General features: G+C 38.6%; 1 protein-coding gene across 1 annotated transcript in view; it reads left to right on the top strand.

The window, feature by feature from the left end:
* Positions 1 to 16,502, top strand: part of LOC127631300 (F-BAR domain only protein 1-like) — a 67,465-nt gene that overhangs the window by 16,424 nt on the left and 34,539 nt on the right. The window contains 1 exon segment of the mRNA XM_052109387.1: positions 5,011 to 5,064. Within this exon segment, the coding sequence (XP_051965347.1) occupies positions 5,032 to 5,064 (33 nt within the window). The 5' untranslated portion in view covers positions 5,011 to 5,031.

Genomic DNA, 16,502 nt, shown 5'->3' with positions numbered 1-16,502 from the left:
GCAGAACAATAATGGGGAAAGTGTACAACCCTGCCGAGTGCCCCCATTCAGAGTAAAGTAATCTGTAAGGGTGTCTATAAAGTAACTTCATCCAATAAAAGTATTTACGAACCCATATATTTCCAAAATCTTAAAGATAATCCCATTCTACCATATCAAACGCCTTTTCGGCATCAAGTGAGATGGCCGCGATCGCAGTCTGATCATTCGCCACTGACCACATAAAATTGATGAGACGCCTAATGTTATCAGAAGAGCTGCGGCCCTGAATAAACCCCACCTGATCTATAAGTATAAGTGATCTCGTAACTTTTCTTAAACGGTTAGCCAGAATTTTTTACAAAATGTTTACATCTAGCGATCAGACACTCGCTTGGATCTTTGTCCTTTGTAAGAATCAGACTGATCCGGGCTTGTGTCATGGTTGGAGGAAGCTTTCCATTCTTTAAAGATTCTGTATAAACCTCTAACAAAGTGGAGCCAGTTCTGTAGCATAAGATCTAAAAACTTTCAGCTGCAAAGCCATCTGGCCCCGGAGCCTTGCCAGTAGGCAGGGCCTTAATTACCTCGTCAAGCTCCTCCAAGGTTATCTCAGTATCAAGGGAATGTTTTTGCTCAGTCGTCAATTTAGGGAGTTCTAATGGCTCCACAAAGTTTCTAATATCTTCATCAGTAGACGAAGACGTGGAACTATAAAGATCAAGATAGAACTCTTTAAAAGGCATTATTAATATCAATGGCCTAGGTTAAAATTTCACCACCAGCAGATTTCACTGAGGGAATAGTAGAAAAAGTCTCACTCTGCTTTATATATCTAGCCAAAAGCTTTCTTGCTTTGTCCCCCAACTCAAAGTATGACTGTCTTGCTCTGAATAACCAAAACTCTTTCCGCAACAAAATAGTATTATATCTGTATTTCAAACGGGGCAATTCTCTGAGGCCATCAGATGAGATTTGGCACTTCAGCTCTGCCTCTGCACTTTTAATATTCCCTTCCAACTCCACAAGTTCTCGTGCTTTGGATTCTTTGGTGAATGAGGCATACTGTATGATCCGGCCCCTAAGAACTGCCTTAAGTGCCTCCCAAGCCATGCCCTCAGAGGACACTGAGGACCAATTGGTCTCAATATTAACATTGATTTCAGTCTTTAACATTTGTTGGAAATCGGGATTTTGCAAAAGGGATACATTAAAGCGTCAACTATATGATTTCTTTTTCTCCGTATGTGGCAACATCTCTAAACTCACCAGGGCATGATCTAAGACTAAGATGTTTTCAATTGAGCAATCCACAACAGATGAAATGACGGACTTGGATATATATATTAAAAAAAATCTATTCTAGAATAAATCTTAAGGACTGATGGAAAAAAATGTATTGTCCCTACCAGATGGGTTCAAAAGACGAGAGCCCCCGCAACAACTTTGCCATCGGATTACTCAAGTCTGGTGCTTCTGCAAAAATCCACTCACATGAGAAGAAAACAATAAGTCAATCCACTCACATGAGAAACACCAAATGGCTTACTCACTCCACTGACACTCACTGTATTTATGAAGGAAAGTGCTTGCATGGGACACGCAAGTACTTTGCGGCCATCCTTCATATCTATTCTCAGTTTGACCAGAAACATCAGTGCAAAAGTGATCTTCCATTGATGCAAGAGTTTCTTACACTCAAATAAAAAAAATACTGTGATTCTTCCAAGAAAGCTTTCCTTTGCTCCTCGCCTCGCTCAACACGAGATCTTTATCAGATGATCTCAAATATTTGGCCAGAATTGATCAAGGCCTGTCTCCCTCAGCAGATCTGTGAGCCAGGACTCTGTGAGCTCGCTCAATTTCCAGTTTTTGGCCTGTTATGTTGAACAGACTTGGGAGGAGCTCATCTAGGAATTTCGTCATATCTCTGCCTTTTTCATGCTCAGGTACATAATTTCATAATGTACATAATTTCTTCAGCTCCTGTTTTAGAGATCTTCCAGTTGTTCCAAAATGTTTTCCAGGTGTATTTTGGTTGAGCGGATTTGTGGATATTTCCCTTTCCGATGACTTCAGATAATCAATCCATTTCTCAACATCTACCTCTCTTGTAACCAACGCAGAAAATATTTTTTCCATCACTGTAATCGATCGACTATCGCATAGTGTGGCAACTCAAAACAAACACAATGTTAATTTTCATTTAACGAACCAAATAACTTTCAACTGTGTTTGATATAATGGCAAGTGATTTTCTAATACCAAATTAGCAATTTAGCATGATTACTCGAGGATAATGGCTGTTTGGAAATGGGGCCAGTCTAGATTTGATAAAAAATGAGTTTTTTTCAAATAGTGATGGTGCTGTTTTTTTTTTTTTATTTCAGTAATGTCCTGACCATACTCTGCGATTAGTTTAATGCCACTTTGATGAATTAAAGTACCAATTTCCTTCCAAAACAGCAAAATCTGTACATTTATTCCAAACTTTTGGCTGTCAGTGTAAATCTCGGTGTGTAGCTGTGGGCTGCAAGTGTCTGCTGGTGTATTAGAAAGCAGGAACACATACTTGAAAATATCATGACACTGAAATGGTAATAAATGAGCTTGCGTCCTCCAGTCACATTCTGAGAGCTGGCACACACTGCCAAGATATGTTTATGAAAGAGAGTGAGCAACGATGAGAAGTGGATGTGTGTATGGGTCAGAACTAGATATCCCCACAAGAACAGTAAAAACTGAAATCACCTACATTTAGGTGATCAGTTAACAGTCTCCACAAGGAAAACCACTTGATATACAAACTACTGTATATAATGTGTCAATTAATGTTGCTGTATTAGCTCAACATAAAAATAATATTGCCTTACAAATCCAAAATGTAGTCAACTCTGAAACTTCAAAGCTTCAAAGTTTTTTGGTTGTCCAGTCAAATGTGGATTATATGTGGAGCTGTTTTCTCTGAATCGGAGCATTGTTTGAGCCAAACCTATCTGTCACAGGATGGATCATAGTCTAAAAGGCATAAGTTTGGTCATAACTCTTTGCTTACTCATTTAGACTAAATGTGTAGTTACTGCATTACTCAATGGAAAGTCCCCAATATGGTTAAAAAAAAAAAAAAATTGTGTGTTTTGAGACTCTATTACTGAAGAACATGACTCTGCTCCTTGCACCTGTTGTTTCTGTCTGTATGAAGTCTCACCTCAGAAACGTTCAACTAAACAACTATGATACATAGATGCTTTATGTAACTTTACAGGGATCAACTAACCTGACATCTCAACTTTCATAAGGGTTTTATTGTTAGGTTAGCCCCAGACCTTCCACAATATTTTAGTGACTTAAATGACAAAAGTAATTTAGTTTCATTGAATAGACTTGGTCTGAAAAAATTGTCTAGTGGGCTGCTTGGGCTAATAGCTGAGTTGAAGGTTTTTATATTTCTGAGTTGGCTGACATTTTATGTTCACAAAGAGTCTTCTCTGTGTCCTCTAACAGTAGATCAAAACAGAAAGAATATGTGTGTGTATGTATGGGTTTGATCTTTTTATAGGTACCTTAAATTCTTGCTATTCATCCCTGCATGAGCCTGCTTCCATCATCATTTTATGTCTGTCTGTTCTCCACAGTTAACCTTGTTTCCATTGCGTCCTTGTTCCTCCCCCATACGTTTTTTTTTTTTTTAAATGCTTCCCTTTAGCAGATTTACAAAGGCCCATCTAATTGTCATAAGGGAAAACCCTGTATGCTTATAGTGGGCAGCTTCTGGGTTCACCTAACCCTGATTAGTGTTTCTTCTTGCATTAAAAGACAGCTAGATGGAGCACAACAGAACAGAATGCAGGGGTCTTTCAAAGTTTTATTTTTTAACTCATCAAGCTGTCTTAAATATGTAACACAATGATTATGGATGTCTGTTTGCATTTGAATGTCTGTAGCGTAAGGGGATGAACTTAAAGACTCAACTGTTCCAGTAGGGTTTTACTAGCCACTTAGAGGACAGGAAGGGTATCTATTTTCTGGTTCCCTTTCAAATGTTTTGCATTCCCTTGGAATAAGTTTTGCATCATATTAGTTTTGCGTTCACTCCCTAAGTTTTGCATTCCCTCACAATTATTTTGTTTTCCCTTGCAATAAAGTAACCGTGGTTTTACTATAGTAATTATATTTTAAACCTAATGTTCAAAGTATAACGATAACCACAAGATCTTACATGGTTTTACTAAGTAGCCTTATTTTAACCATGAAAACCATAGTAACAGTTGTAAGAAAAATCACAGTTATTCTGTCAGAAAAACAAAAAGTAATTACTACTGTTTAACGCCATGGTGAATATGTGGTACAAATATGATTTTTTTTAAATCCAGAAAAAAAAATAACATCCCTTTACATATATGAACCTTGTTTTCAGTATAGTTAACCTGCAGTAAACATTAAACAGGAAAAAAAATGAGAACCATGATACATGTACAGCAAATTAATCATGGTGTAGAAAAACTAACCAGTTTATTATTATTGTTTTTTTACCATAGTTTTGGGTTTCCTGTATTTTTGCTATAGTTTTACCACAAAAATCATCTGTAAAATTAAAATATATTTTCTGTAGTAAAACCATGGTAAATTTTGTGGCGTTGATTTTGCTAGCAATACTCAGTCCTAAGAACCACTGTATTTTACAAAACAAATTGTCAAACATATACTGTAGACCAGGGGTTTTCAAACTGGACCCCTGCAGGGTCGCAAAGTGGTGCAAGAGGTTCCATGGAAAATTTCAGAGAAAACGTAAAAAATACAAATAAACAATTACAGAATTTTGATTGTTACCATTTTATTCTGCTTTCTAAAGACATCAAATACATCTATTAAATAAAAATAAAAAATTCTCCACGTTTCAATTCATGTAACATGATTCTAATAGTGCAAATTTAATATGAGAAAATGTCTTGTTAAAATAGCCAGCTAGTTGACAATTGTGACCCATCCCTAACATTAGCTCCATGACCTTTGTCTTGTTGTCTCTTTCAGAACTCTCTAGAAACCGTCTAAATGGAGATGGCATATTTCAAGAACAATTTTTGGGTAAGTCTGCCAGATTTATTTTTGTATTTTTTTTATATCTTTATGTTCAAGATGCTCAGCAGCATGGTAGGAGTTCCTGTTTACCCTGTGTTTATACATGCAGTTGCCTTGTAAGTAGTTTGGGATTCATATGCTGACTATTTCAGTCAGTTCAGGGAGGGAGAACACAGACACAGACAGAGACAGAGACAGAAAATAAGAACTGAGTGGGACAGTCCAGGGCTTTGTCAGTATTCCCATGAGGACAGAAATGCTCTGCACATTCTGTACACCTTGCAGGGCTATTTTGGGTATGTCCTACTTTAATACCTAGCCTGCCCCCTTTCATACAGGGAGAAAAAGAATACTAGATCATTCAGGAACTACTGCTACTGAGAGCAGGTCATGTTCCAACACCTCAGTCAGAAGTCTTGTTTCGGTCTTCCTACCAGATCAAGAGCACCAAATAGGCAATGTTAGTGAGGTCACTGGGTTAACTGCATAACACTGAATGATCCTGATTTACCCGCCCCAGATGTCATGTGAAAATGTACCTTAACTGGTTGTTTTTTATGTTCCTCCTGTTTAAGTGGACAGTTTTTGGCCAGATTAAGCTGCAAAGAGGATCAGACTTTATGCAGATTGTCAAAAGTCTTACTGCATTAGACTAGTGTATAATATAAGTGTGTGATTCCTCCAGTGTAATCTTAGCAACCTTCTTACTTCTGTGGGTCTATTTTTTTTTAGTTCCCCTTATGCATCCTACACACTACATGACTTTCAAATACATCTGATCGTGGTACCGTTCATATTACACTGTCTGTCTTATCACGGAAGTCGTGGCGTTTTCAAATTACACGACGAATTGGCGACGGGTGAACACCTTACAAAACATTTAATTATTGACGAATCCCGACGACTCTGCCTGGACTCCAAATTACATTTCACAACATTGTACACGCGAGAAGTGATACGAGATATGAAAACAAATGCATGATCATGTTATACATTTCAGAATATGATGTGTATGTTTTTATTCATCTAAAGGCATCATATATTTTATTGGTTACAATATGAATAAGTAAATCCTTCTGAAAAATCTACCTATTTGCTTACCTGACTGTCCAAGAGAATGGTCTATTTTTCTTCAACACTTCTCTTTCTCTACCCAGTTGTGGTACAGTTCAGATGAAACATCAAATATGCACTGGTGTTCCTGCCAATGTTCCACAAATTTTTCCTCCATTTCTTCGGTCCAATGAAACTTTCTTGATACCGCAGCCATGCTAGTTGGTGTTCTATTGCAGGTACATCAGGATTCCTCCCACTGAAACTTCCAGTGCCCCATTTCTTGCTCTCTCATTGGCTGTAGGTCAACGCTGCAGTTGTATTCAGTCTAAAACATATTTCACATTGCACGATTTGGAATCGCAGACAGGTCCATATTTTTAACATTCTAGATATCTCACTGACATCGGTGATGTGTCAGCGCATCTCTCAAATCGCATCTTTGTTGGTTCATACATTGCGATCTTTGCTCACGGGAGCGAGCTCCGATTTTCCTCCGATTTTATGCTTTTGTAGGCGATCTCCACAAAACTGTTGGCGAGCGATAATCGGGCTTAAAATCATGTAGTGTAAACTCGTCATTACTCTGTTCTGTTGCGTATTTTCAGTCTGTGGTCTGCTCACCCGGCCCAACCCTAACTGCCTTAATTACAGCAGCAAAAATTGGATTTTCTTAAATTACAGTGCCCCTAGCATCAGAAATGTATGACATTTTGCATGTGACCTCAGAATGTTCTCTTGTCCATGTGTAGCGGTGGCGGTCCCTGTACTAAATTTAAATAACAAAATTTGGGTGCCAGACAGGTTTAGGCCTGTCAAAATGGATATCTCGCCCCAGATAGCTCTAAAAGCCACCAATTACATGAAGTAAAACAATAACAAAATAGTGTAACAAAGCATAAGTGTATTTAAATAACAAATAAAACAGTAAACAAAAAGGCAAGGAGTCAAAGACTTACAAACAAAATACCAACAATAATACAATACATAAATCCCAACAAAACACATCCAACAATAATTATTAGTGTGTGTGTGTGTGTGTGTGTGTGTGTGTGTGTGTGTGTGTGTGTGTGTGTGTGTGTGTAAAATGTATGAGAGAGAGTTAAGGCAGGAGTTTGTGGATGGTGCACGCTGGTTTACGGAGAGTTTTGCATGTACCTGTATGGTGACTGTGGGCAATGCTGCAGGACACAGAGCGAGAGTCCAACACAAGGGAATAAAGGCAAGTCAGAAGAAATCAAGGTATTTCCTAGCGCTTCCACTATAGACCTTTATTTTGCCGTCACACTATGAACGTGGAGCTCTTCGGCAGTTGCAGATCCTACAAATCCATGCCACTCCACTCTCACTGAAGAAGTGCAAACAACGGCTATGAAGAGAATCCAGGCCTCACTCTCTGGTGATAAGCACTGTTAGATTTCTCCCCTTGTGGTTTCTTCCTCTCTTCTCCGTTCATGTTCCAAATCCACATCCCAGTACACAAAACAAACTTTCTCCTTCCTCAGCTTGGCACACCTCAACTTCACATTAAACCAGTCTCAAATCTCTCTTTTTCATTTTGGGCCCTCAACAACCATCTTCTTGGTTACCTTTATAGCTGACATAAGTGTTGACACCTGGTCCTCTGACGAGCAGCCATTTTAGTTGGTGGTGGTGGATCCTTAAAGGGGCATTGCGCAGTTCTGCTCTGCCACACCTGTGTTTTAAGTTTTGTTAAGTTTGAATTTTTCGCTCACAAGATACAGGCCAATTAGTACAGTGCTGTGGAAAAGTATTTGCCCCATCCTGATTTCTTCTGTTTTTGTGTATATCTCAATTCAAGTCAATGTTATTTGTATAGAGGCTTTCACAACACACATCGTTTCAAAGCAGCTTTACAGAAGATCAGCATTAACAGACAATAAAACTGTAATGTCTATAATGTTGATGAATCATCATTGTGTAATTAGATAAAATATGATTGTTAATCGTGTTTAAAAATAAGTAATTCAATAATAATTGTATTGATAACCCCAGTGAACGAGCTGAAAGCGACTGTGGCAAGGAACACAAAACTCCATAAGATGTTGATTAATGGAGAAATATAATCTTGTGAAAAACCAGACTCACTGTGGGGGCAAGTTCCCCTCTGGCTAACATCATGAATATAATGTAAATATTACTTATGTATAATTAAAGTCATGGTTTAAAATTATTAAACTAAGTAAGTGTTAAGGGTCAGTGTTTAAACATTGATTTTGTTTGAACTGTAAGATTAATGACTAATGTCTTTGAAGTCCATCCTGGATTAACTGCAGAAGTTCACATAGATGCAATTGTCCTTGTTAATTGGCTGATGAAGGCTTTTGTTGGCAATTGTTAGTCTATGAATTCCATTTCAAGATCGTCGTCCATCAATAGACTGAGGTGATGCAGGCAGAGATCAGGGATGTGAAACACAGTTCAACCTGGCCGGTAATTTCGGTGAGATTTGGTGTGGTCCATCCTAAATCCAAGGTTCAGACAATGACATATAAAATATCCCATGTCTTATGGTTGGAGTTGGCATCAGTTCATCCTCTGAAGTCCATCATAATAGACTGAAGTGATGTATGGCTGGCACCGGCTGCATTTCGTCATCATCATTCATTCGACACGTAGCGGTGGAGTCCAACACGTAGCAGGAATGGAGCTGGATCCAGCCGGTTCTGTGTGACCTCAGGATAGGAGTCCCGAGGTTGAGACAGGGAAACAAATAAAATAATATAAGCATAGATGCCATTCAATTTATTGCAAAGTTATAAATCATGATCAATGTTTCTGGTTCCGGCAGACTAAACTAAATCTACCTCCTTTTGTGGATTTTGATATTCTAGGAACAGATAAGTGAAAGTTCTGTAAAGCACTTTGGTCAGTCAGTGGCTGTTATAAAATGTGCTATATAAATAAAATGAACTTGAACTTGAACTATTAACAGGCCAGAATTTTGCGATCGTAATGAAAGTGATGGAATGTAGCATGGTAGAAGGTCACTTATGTACTGTGGAGCTAGACCATTCAAATCTTTGTACGTAGTTAACAGAATTTTTTTATTAATACGGAATTTAACAGGTAGCCAATGTAACGATGATAAAATGGGGCTAATATGATCATATTTCTTGGTTCTCGTTAGCACTCTGGCTCATACTAAATTGTTTTAGATCTTCAGACATGATGTAAAAAAACAAAGGCAACCTGAGTAAACACAAAATACAGTTTTAAAAATGTTTTATCCAAAAGTTATCCAACACCTATATCACTCATGCGAAAAATTAACTGCCCCCTTAATCTTAATGGTGCCACCTTTAGCAGCAACAACTGCAACCAAATGATTCCATTAGAGATTAGTCCTTCACAACGCTGATATGGAATTTTGGCCCACTCTTTGCAGAACTGCTTTAGTTCAGCCACATTGGAGGGTTTGAAACATGAGCACAGCATCTCCGTTTCCCACAGGATTTTGGGAGACTCTGGTTGGTGGACTTCCAGGAGGGTCTTGCGGCATGATCTCCTGTAATAAAATTTTGTGCATTTTAAAGTTAAAATGCATCAATCTGGTGTACTTTGAGAGCAATATTAAGAGGCTAGATCTGTGAAGATCTATTTTGTGCTATAGTAATAATTTAATCATAAACACACAAAAGAAAAGTCACACCCACAAAGCATGGTAAACGAGACAGAGTTTAACGCAGTTAAAAGATGGTCAAAACACAATATCGAGTAGAGCATACATTTGAGCTATCAAAGAAATTAAGCAAAAGTGGTTACGTGTTTTGAACTGGTGTATTTTATAAATAGTTATGTTGTCAGAGCCACTGGTATTAATCTTAGATAATTAACTAACGTTAGCCAGCTAGATATAACGCTACATACGTTATACATTGTTTTTCACGACAAGCAGCCGATATGTCTGTCGACATGCAACACGTTCTCACTCACGAGGCATCAAATATTGACGCTTGTGCATGTGCCCAGCGCATCAATCTACAGATGCCAAAAGCACCCTCTGGCATCTGTATCCGATACACTCAGGGCACTTTAAAAGGGAGGCGTCACTGCCAATCTTTGGCTATTGCGTGTTTAACCGTAATTTGTTTCATTATACTTATAAATATTAGTGTGGTTATATTACACTATCATGTTGATAAATTTAGATCCCCTAACCCAACCCCATTCCTGAACCTATTCAATTATCATCTATGTAAATCATGAATGAGGTTTCATGTTGAACATAATTGATAACTGGTTAGGTTTAGGGATGGGGTTGGGTAAATTTTGTAACAATAATTTAAAAGTACATTACACAATTTTTGTTTTTACCCCACCATTATGACAATTCTCAACAATATTAAAGACATAACAAGCAGATAAAACAACAGTTACAATCATTTATTTAAAATTAAAATGGTACAAAAGCACTATAATAATTCCAAACCATATGATAGCATTTTGTGAGGAACAGATTGAAACTGAAGATTTTAATCGCTGAAAATATCCCCCCTTTGTCAAGGCAGCACCATCCAATACTGGTCACACATCTCATTCAAAAGATACATCCAAACTTGAGATCATTGTAATCGGTCATCTCAATCAGCCTACTCGTGGTGGTGATTTTTTAAATTGTGTCTGGAACGAGTCTAGAGCTGAAGTGTATGTTGGATGCCAGGGGACCATGAAATAAAAACATACATTTGGGTCTGTTCTTCACACAAAGGGATCGGAATGCATGGAATTCTCCCGGAACTGAACGGGTTACTTCAGCAGAGCAGAATGTGTATATAAAATAATGGATTTAACATTAACCACTGTAAAATAATACATGTTGCTGATTAAACATTACCATTGTGAATAAACGTGGCTGATTTCAAAATAAAAACCATACCCCTACATATCATGTAAAAATTACAAAATTGTACCGCAACATATAAATTGTCAGTGATAAAAATCTGATTCCCTTCAGTCCCTTCGTGTCGTGACTGAGAGATGCTTTACTGAAGCAACTGCACAAAACACAAAGTTAGGGATCTTTTATGTTTTTATGAGAAGTGTAAAAATATATCCGGGTCATTATGAAACTGTGGCGGGGCAAATCGAACAAATGTGGTGGGCCGCCACAGTCTAGGTAATTAATGGAGAAACACTGATCTCAATTGGGTTCAAGTCAGGACTTTGACTAGGCCACTCCAAAACTTTAATTTAGCTTCTTTTGAGCCATTCAGAGGTGTACTTACTCCTATGCTTTGTATCATTGTCCTCCTGCATAATCCAGCTGCGCTTGAGCTTAAAATCATAGACTGATGGCTGGATGTTCTCCTTTAGGATTTTCTGGTAGAGAGCCGAATTCATGTTTCCCTCAATTATTGCAAGTTGCCCTGACCCTGAAGCTGCAAAGCATCCCCACACCATCACACTACCACCGCCATGCTTGACCGTAGCTATAATGCTTTTTTTTGTGGAATTGTTTGATTTACGCCAGATGTAAAGGGACGTCTGTCTTCCAAACAGTCCCATGTTTGACTCATCAGTCCACAGAACATTCTCCCAAAAGGTCAAATTCAGATGATCCTTAATGTTCGTCTGGGTTTGCAGTGGTTTTTACCTTGCCATTCTTCCATGGATGGCATTATTTACCTTTTAATGTAAAATACTTTGGAACCCAGGCAGCTTAAAATGTGGGCTGTCACTCTTGCACACTAAGTTCCTGTAGCACTACAGACAGATCTAGTCTGGGTATTAATTACCCATCAACCCTACTGGTGTTCAGTTTCAGTCCACAATGGAGTATATAATCACAGTAAGGTGCAGTTTAAAGAATAAGGAAAGCATCAAGCACAAAAAGGATTTTACCAGTTGTATAACAGCAGCAACCAACATGTAATTTCAGTGTTAAAATGAACTGAAATACATCAGATAATGTTTGTTGTGTGACAGTATGCAAGTTGAAACATGACCCCTTTGGAAAGCTGATCTTCCGTGATTCTCTTTACTCTGCCCACACACTGCACTGGGAAAGGGAAAGCTGATCCAAAAATGAAAATTATGTCATAATTTACTCTCTTATGTTGTTCCAAACTTCTTTTTCTTTTGTGGAAAAAAAAAAAAAAAGATGTTATGCCTCAGTCACCACTTTCATTGTGTGAAAAATACAAATTTAGTGAAAGTGAATGGTGACTAAGGCTGTCATCTCCTTTTGTGTTCACTAGTTGTGCGGGCAGATAAATTATGGTAAAAGTTTCCTTTTTGGGTGAACTATACCTTTAATGCAGTCTCTCTTCTCTCACTTCTTTCTCTCTCTTTATGTATTAATTTAATGCTAAGCAAGGATTTGGCAGGCATACTTTAAACAGACAGTCTATTCCCTTGACACTATGGTCCGATTCAGGTGCTGAAAGCAAATTAAACAATATCCCATCTGCCAACAGCCTAAGTGTGTCTGTCTTTTGTTGGCTCCATTCCCTATAGTTCATTTGCAAAATATACAGCAGTATTTTTCAGTGTCCATATCTAGCGCAATGCCTGGACAGAGGCAGCTTTGTGTTGAAAAGAAAATGAGAGAAACATAACAAGAGAGCGATGACATTATGCAGAGCTGCAGGTGTTGAAAGAGGAACTCCAGCGCTGCCTGAATGCAATCCGTATTAAGGTGTCTCCCACCAAGATAGCGGTTGCTAGAGCGACAAGGTTCCCCTGGTTACTGCAAGAGAGTAGGAGACACATGACAGCTCATTTCTTAATGTGACAGTTATTATTTGTGTGTGTGTGTGTGTGGCGCCTGGTTAGCTCAGCGAGTAAAGACGCTGACCACCCCTGGAGTCACGGGTTCGAATCTAGGGTGTGCTGAGTGACTCCAGCCAGGTCTCCTTAGCAACCAAATTGGCCCGGTTGCTAGGGAGGGTAGATTCACATGGGTTAACCTCCTCGTGGTCGCTATAATGGTTCACTCTCAGTTGGGCGCGTGGTGAGTTGTGCATGGATGCTGCGAAGAATAGCGTGAAGCCTCCACATATGCCATGTCTCCGGGGTAACGTGCTCAACAAGACACGTGATATTATTATTAGCATTATCAAATTAATATTACACATAATTTGCCCAAAAACACACAGACGCACTTTATTATATTTTTAAGAACTGTTAACAGAAAAGACGTCTATGCACATACACTCACCTAAAGGATTATTAGGAACACCATACTAATACTGTGTTTGACCCCCTTTCGCCTTCAGAACTGCCTTAATTCTACGTGGCATTGATTCAACAAGGTGCTGAAAGCATTCTTTAGAAATGTTGGCCCATATTGATAGGATAGCATCTTGCAGTTGATGGAGATTTGTGGGATGCACATCCAGGGCACGAAGCTCCCGTTCCACCACATCCAAGATGCTCTATTGGGTTGAGATCTGGTTACTGTGGGGGCCATTTTAGTACAGTGAACTCATTGTCATGTTCAAGAAACCAATTTGAAATGATTCGAGCTTTGTGACATGGTGCATTATCCTGCTGGAAGTAGCCATCAGAGGATGGGTACATGGTGGCCATAAAGGGATGGACATGGTCAGAAACAATGCTCAGGTAGGCCGTGGCATTTAAACGATGCCCAATTGGCACTAAGGGGCCTAAAGTGTACCAAGAAAACATCCCCCACACCATTACACCACCACCACCAGCCTACACAGTGGTAACAAGGCATGATGGATCCATGTTCTCATTCTGTTTACGCCAAATTCTGACTCTACCATCTGAATGTCTCAACAGAAATCGAGACTCATCAGACCAGGCAACATTTTTCCAGTCTTCAACTGTCCAATTTTGGTGAGCTCTTGCAAATTGTAGTCTCTTTTTCCTATTTGTAGTGGAGATGAGTGGTACCCGGTGGGGTCTTCTGCTGTTGTAGCCCATCCGCCTCAAGGTTGTGCGTGTTGTGGCTTCACAAATGCTTTGCTGCATACCTCGGTTGTAGCGAGTGGTTATTTCAGGCAAAGTTGCTCTTCTATCAGCTTGAATCAGTCGGCCCATTCTCCTCTGACCTCTAGCATCAACAAGGCATTTTCAGCCCATAGGACTGCAGCATACTGGATGTTTTCCCTTTTCACACCATTCTTTGTAAACCCTAGAAATGGTTGTGCGTGAAAATCCCAGTAACTGAGCAGATTGTGAAATACTCAGACCGGCCCGTCTGGCACCAACAACCATGCCACGCTCAAAATTGCTTAAATCACCTTTCTTTCCCATTCTGACATTCAGTTTGGAGTTCAGGAGATTGTCTTGACCAGGACTACACCCATAAATGCATTGAAGCAACTGCCATGTGATTGGTTGATTAGATAATTGCATTAATGAGAAATTGAACAGGTGTTCCTAATAGTCCTTTAGGTGAGTGTATATGATTATCTTTTACTCTTACTTGAGTAGATTTTAGGACAGGTAATTTTACTCTACGCATACTCAAAGTTTTAAGATGTAACTGTACTTTTACTTGAGTATTATATTTCAGTACTCTTTCCACCCCTGTGGAAATATATATATATTTCGTGAAGAAGGGAACAAAACAAATTTGTTCACACACATGATGTATTCTCCCGGACAACGAAATACCCGACCGGTATAGAATGCACAGATGAAGTATGTTAATTGCCAGAGAGATGTTGACAACTCTTGTAAAGCCATCTTTCAAAAAGTTGTTTTTAAATAAATAAAAGATAATGTCAAAGTTTGATATCAATGTGTCTTGCTTTATTGTGTAGGCTTTACCCTGCTTAATGAAAATTACCCCATAGTACCACCTAGCGTCCAACCAGCGGTAATGCATCATTTTCTGTGGAGTTTCTTTCTGCGATCAATCAAAACTTGGTCGACCAAGACTCTTCTCATCGATTAACGTTTGGTTGACTATCAGGGGGGCAGCCCTACCACAGACTACTGGAAAGATTCACTGGGACTGTACAACATTGCTCCACCACTGTGTTCCATCTAACGGAGCGGGCTTTTTACAATGCCAAAAAGTGCATTCGACTACAAAAGAAGCATCTGAATATGAGCATGGTTATAACACTCTCTAAAGTTGGAACATTTAATCAACATTTGGTGAATTACTGCTGTCATGACTAATAGAAAATGTACACAAATGTTTCTCTTCATTAAAATTCTATTTGCTGACTGCTTTCCTCCTGGAATTAATAGCACTGAGTTATGCGTAAAAGGCGGATCTACAACAAAGCTCAATTAATTTTTTTTTATGGTTTTTAAAATTATGTTTTATTTTAAATTTCATTTTTAAACAATCCAGGCACAACACTACCGGTACTACTACACTTTGGTTTATGCACGGATAATGAATACGATGCAGGATTTTTTGTTTTCACTAAATTATTAAAATATCACACACAAAAGTGACACAACCGTTTAGTGCACCAAAGTGTAGTCATCAAACTCCATTATCAATATCTTTATCCTCTTTGTATATTCAAAATCTCAGATGGGGGTTTACATACATTTGTTGAATATTTACTTCTTTTTTCCAGCATTCCCTAGTGTTAAAAGACTGTAATTGCTTAGTGCTGACTGTGGATCATTGTCAAACACACACACACACACACACACACACACACACACACACACACACACACACAACACACATGCAAACGTGCGCCTTATCCTGTCACCTTTGAGAAATTACTGTATTGGCTCTCAGGAGAGAAAGAAGGAAATCTCTGACTGACCTAAAGTACATCATCCTTCTCTCTTTGTACCCTTATCTACACAAGTCTTGATTAAATCAGATGAGTGGGACTTTAAGGCAGATATATCAATGACATATTCTCTCTATTCAGATGGTTTTATTCAGGACTATGCATTAAGTTGAAGAATCTTTTCTCAATTATGTTTACACTTCTGAAGATTACAGTAAGTAGTGTTTACTCATACAAAGGGTGGTCTGGGTGTTTGGCAAGTAAAAATAGCCCAATAGCCCACCTAGTTTTATTATCCAACAGGTGAAAATCCTAAATCCGCTTGCAGAAAGTAAACCTCTTAATTTGAGATTTAATTTTTGTAAATGATGAAAAGCTAAAGTGATGCATTAAACAAATCTTCCAGAGCTTCTAATGAAGCCTTGTAGTCCAATGCTCTACAAACACTTTGATTTGGGACTGAGAGAAACCTTATACAACCACTCAAATTTGAAACAGAAAATTTTGAGTGGAACTAAATGGACTGATTAGACTGCTAAATTAGTTCTCAGTTCACAGCATCTGAAGACCTAAACACACCGCTTTTCTTCTGAGAAGAAAACAGACTGAAGTCAGTCTTGAGGATGGAGACATATGCACTAAATTAGGAATGTGCTTAATCACTGCGACTGCAAATTCCCTCTCTGA

This window comes from Xyrauchen texanus, chromosome 37 (genome assembly GCF_025860055.1).
Source record: "Xyrauchen texanus isolate HMW12.3.18 chromosome 37, RBS_HiC_50CHRs, whole genome shotgun sequence".
NCBI classification, from domain to species: Eukaryota; Metazoa; Chordata; class Actinopteri; order Cypriniformes; family Catostomidae; genus Xyrauchen; species Xyrauchen texanus.
This window is presented reverse-complemented; position numbering and strand designations above follow the sequence as displayed.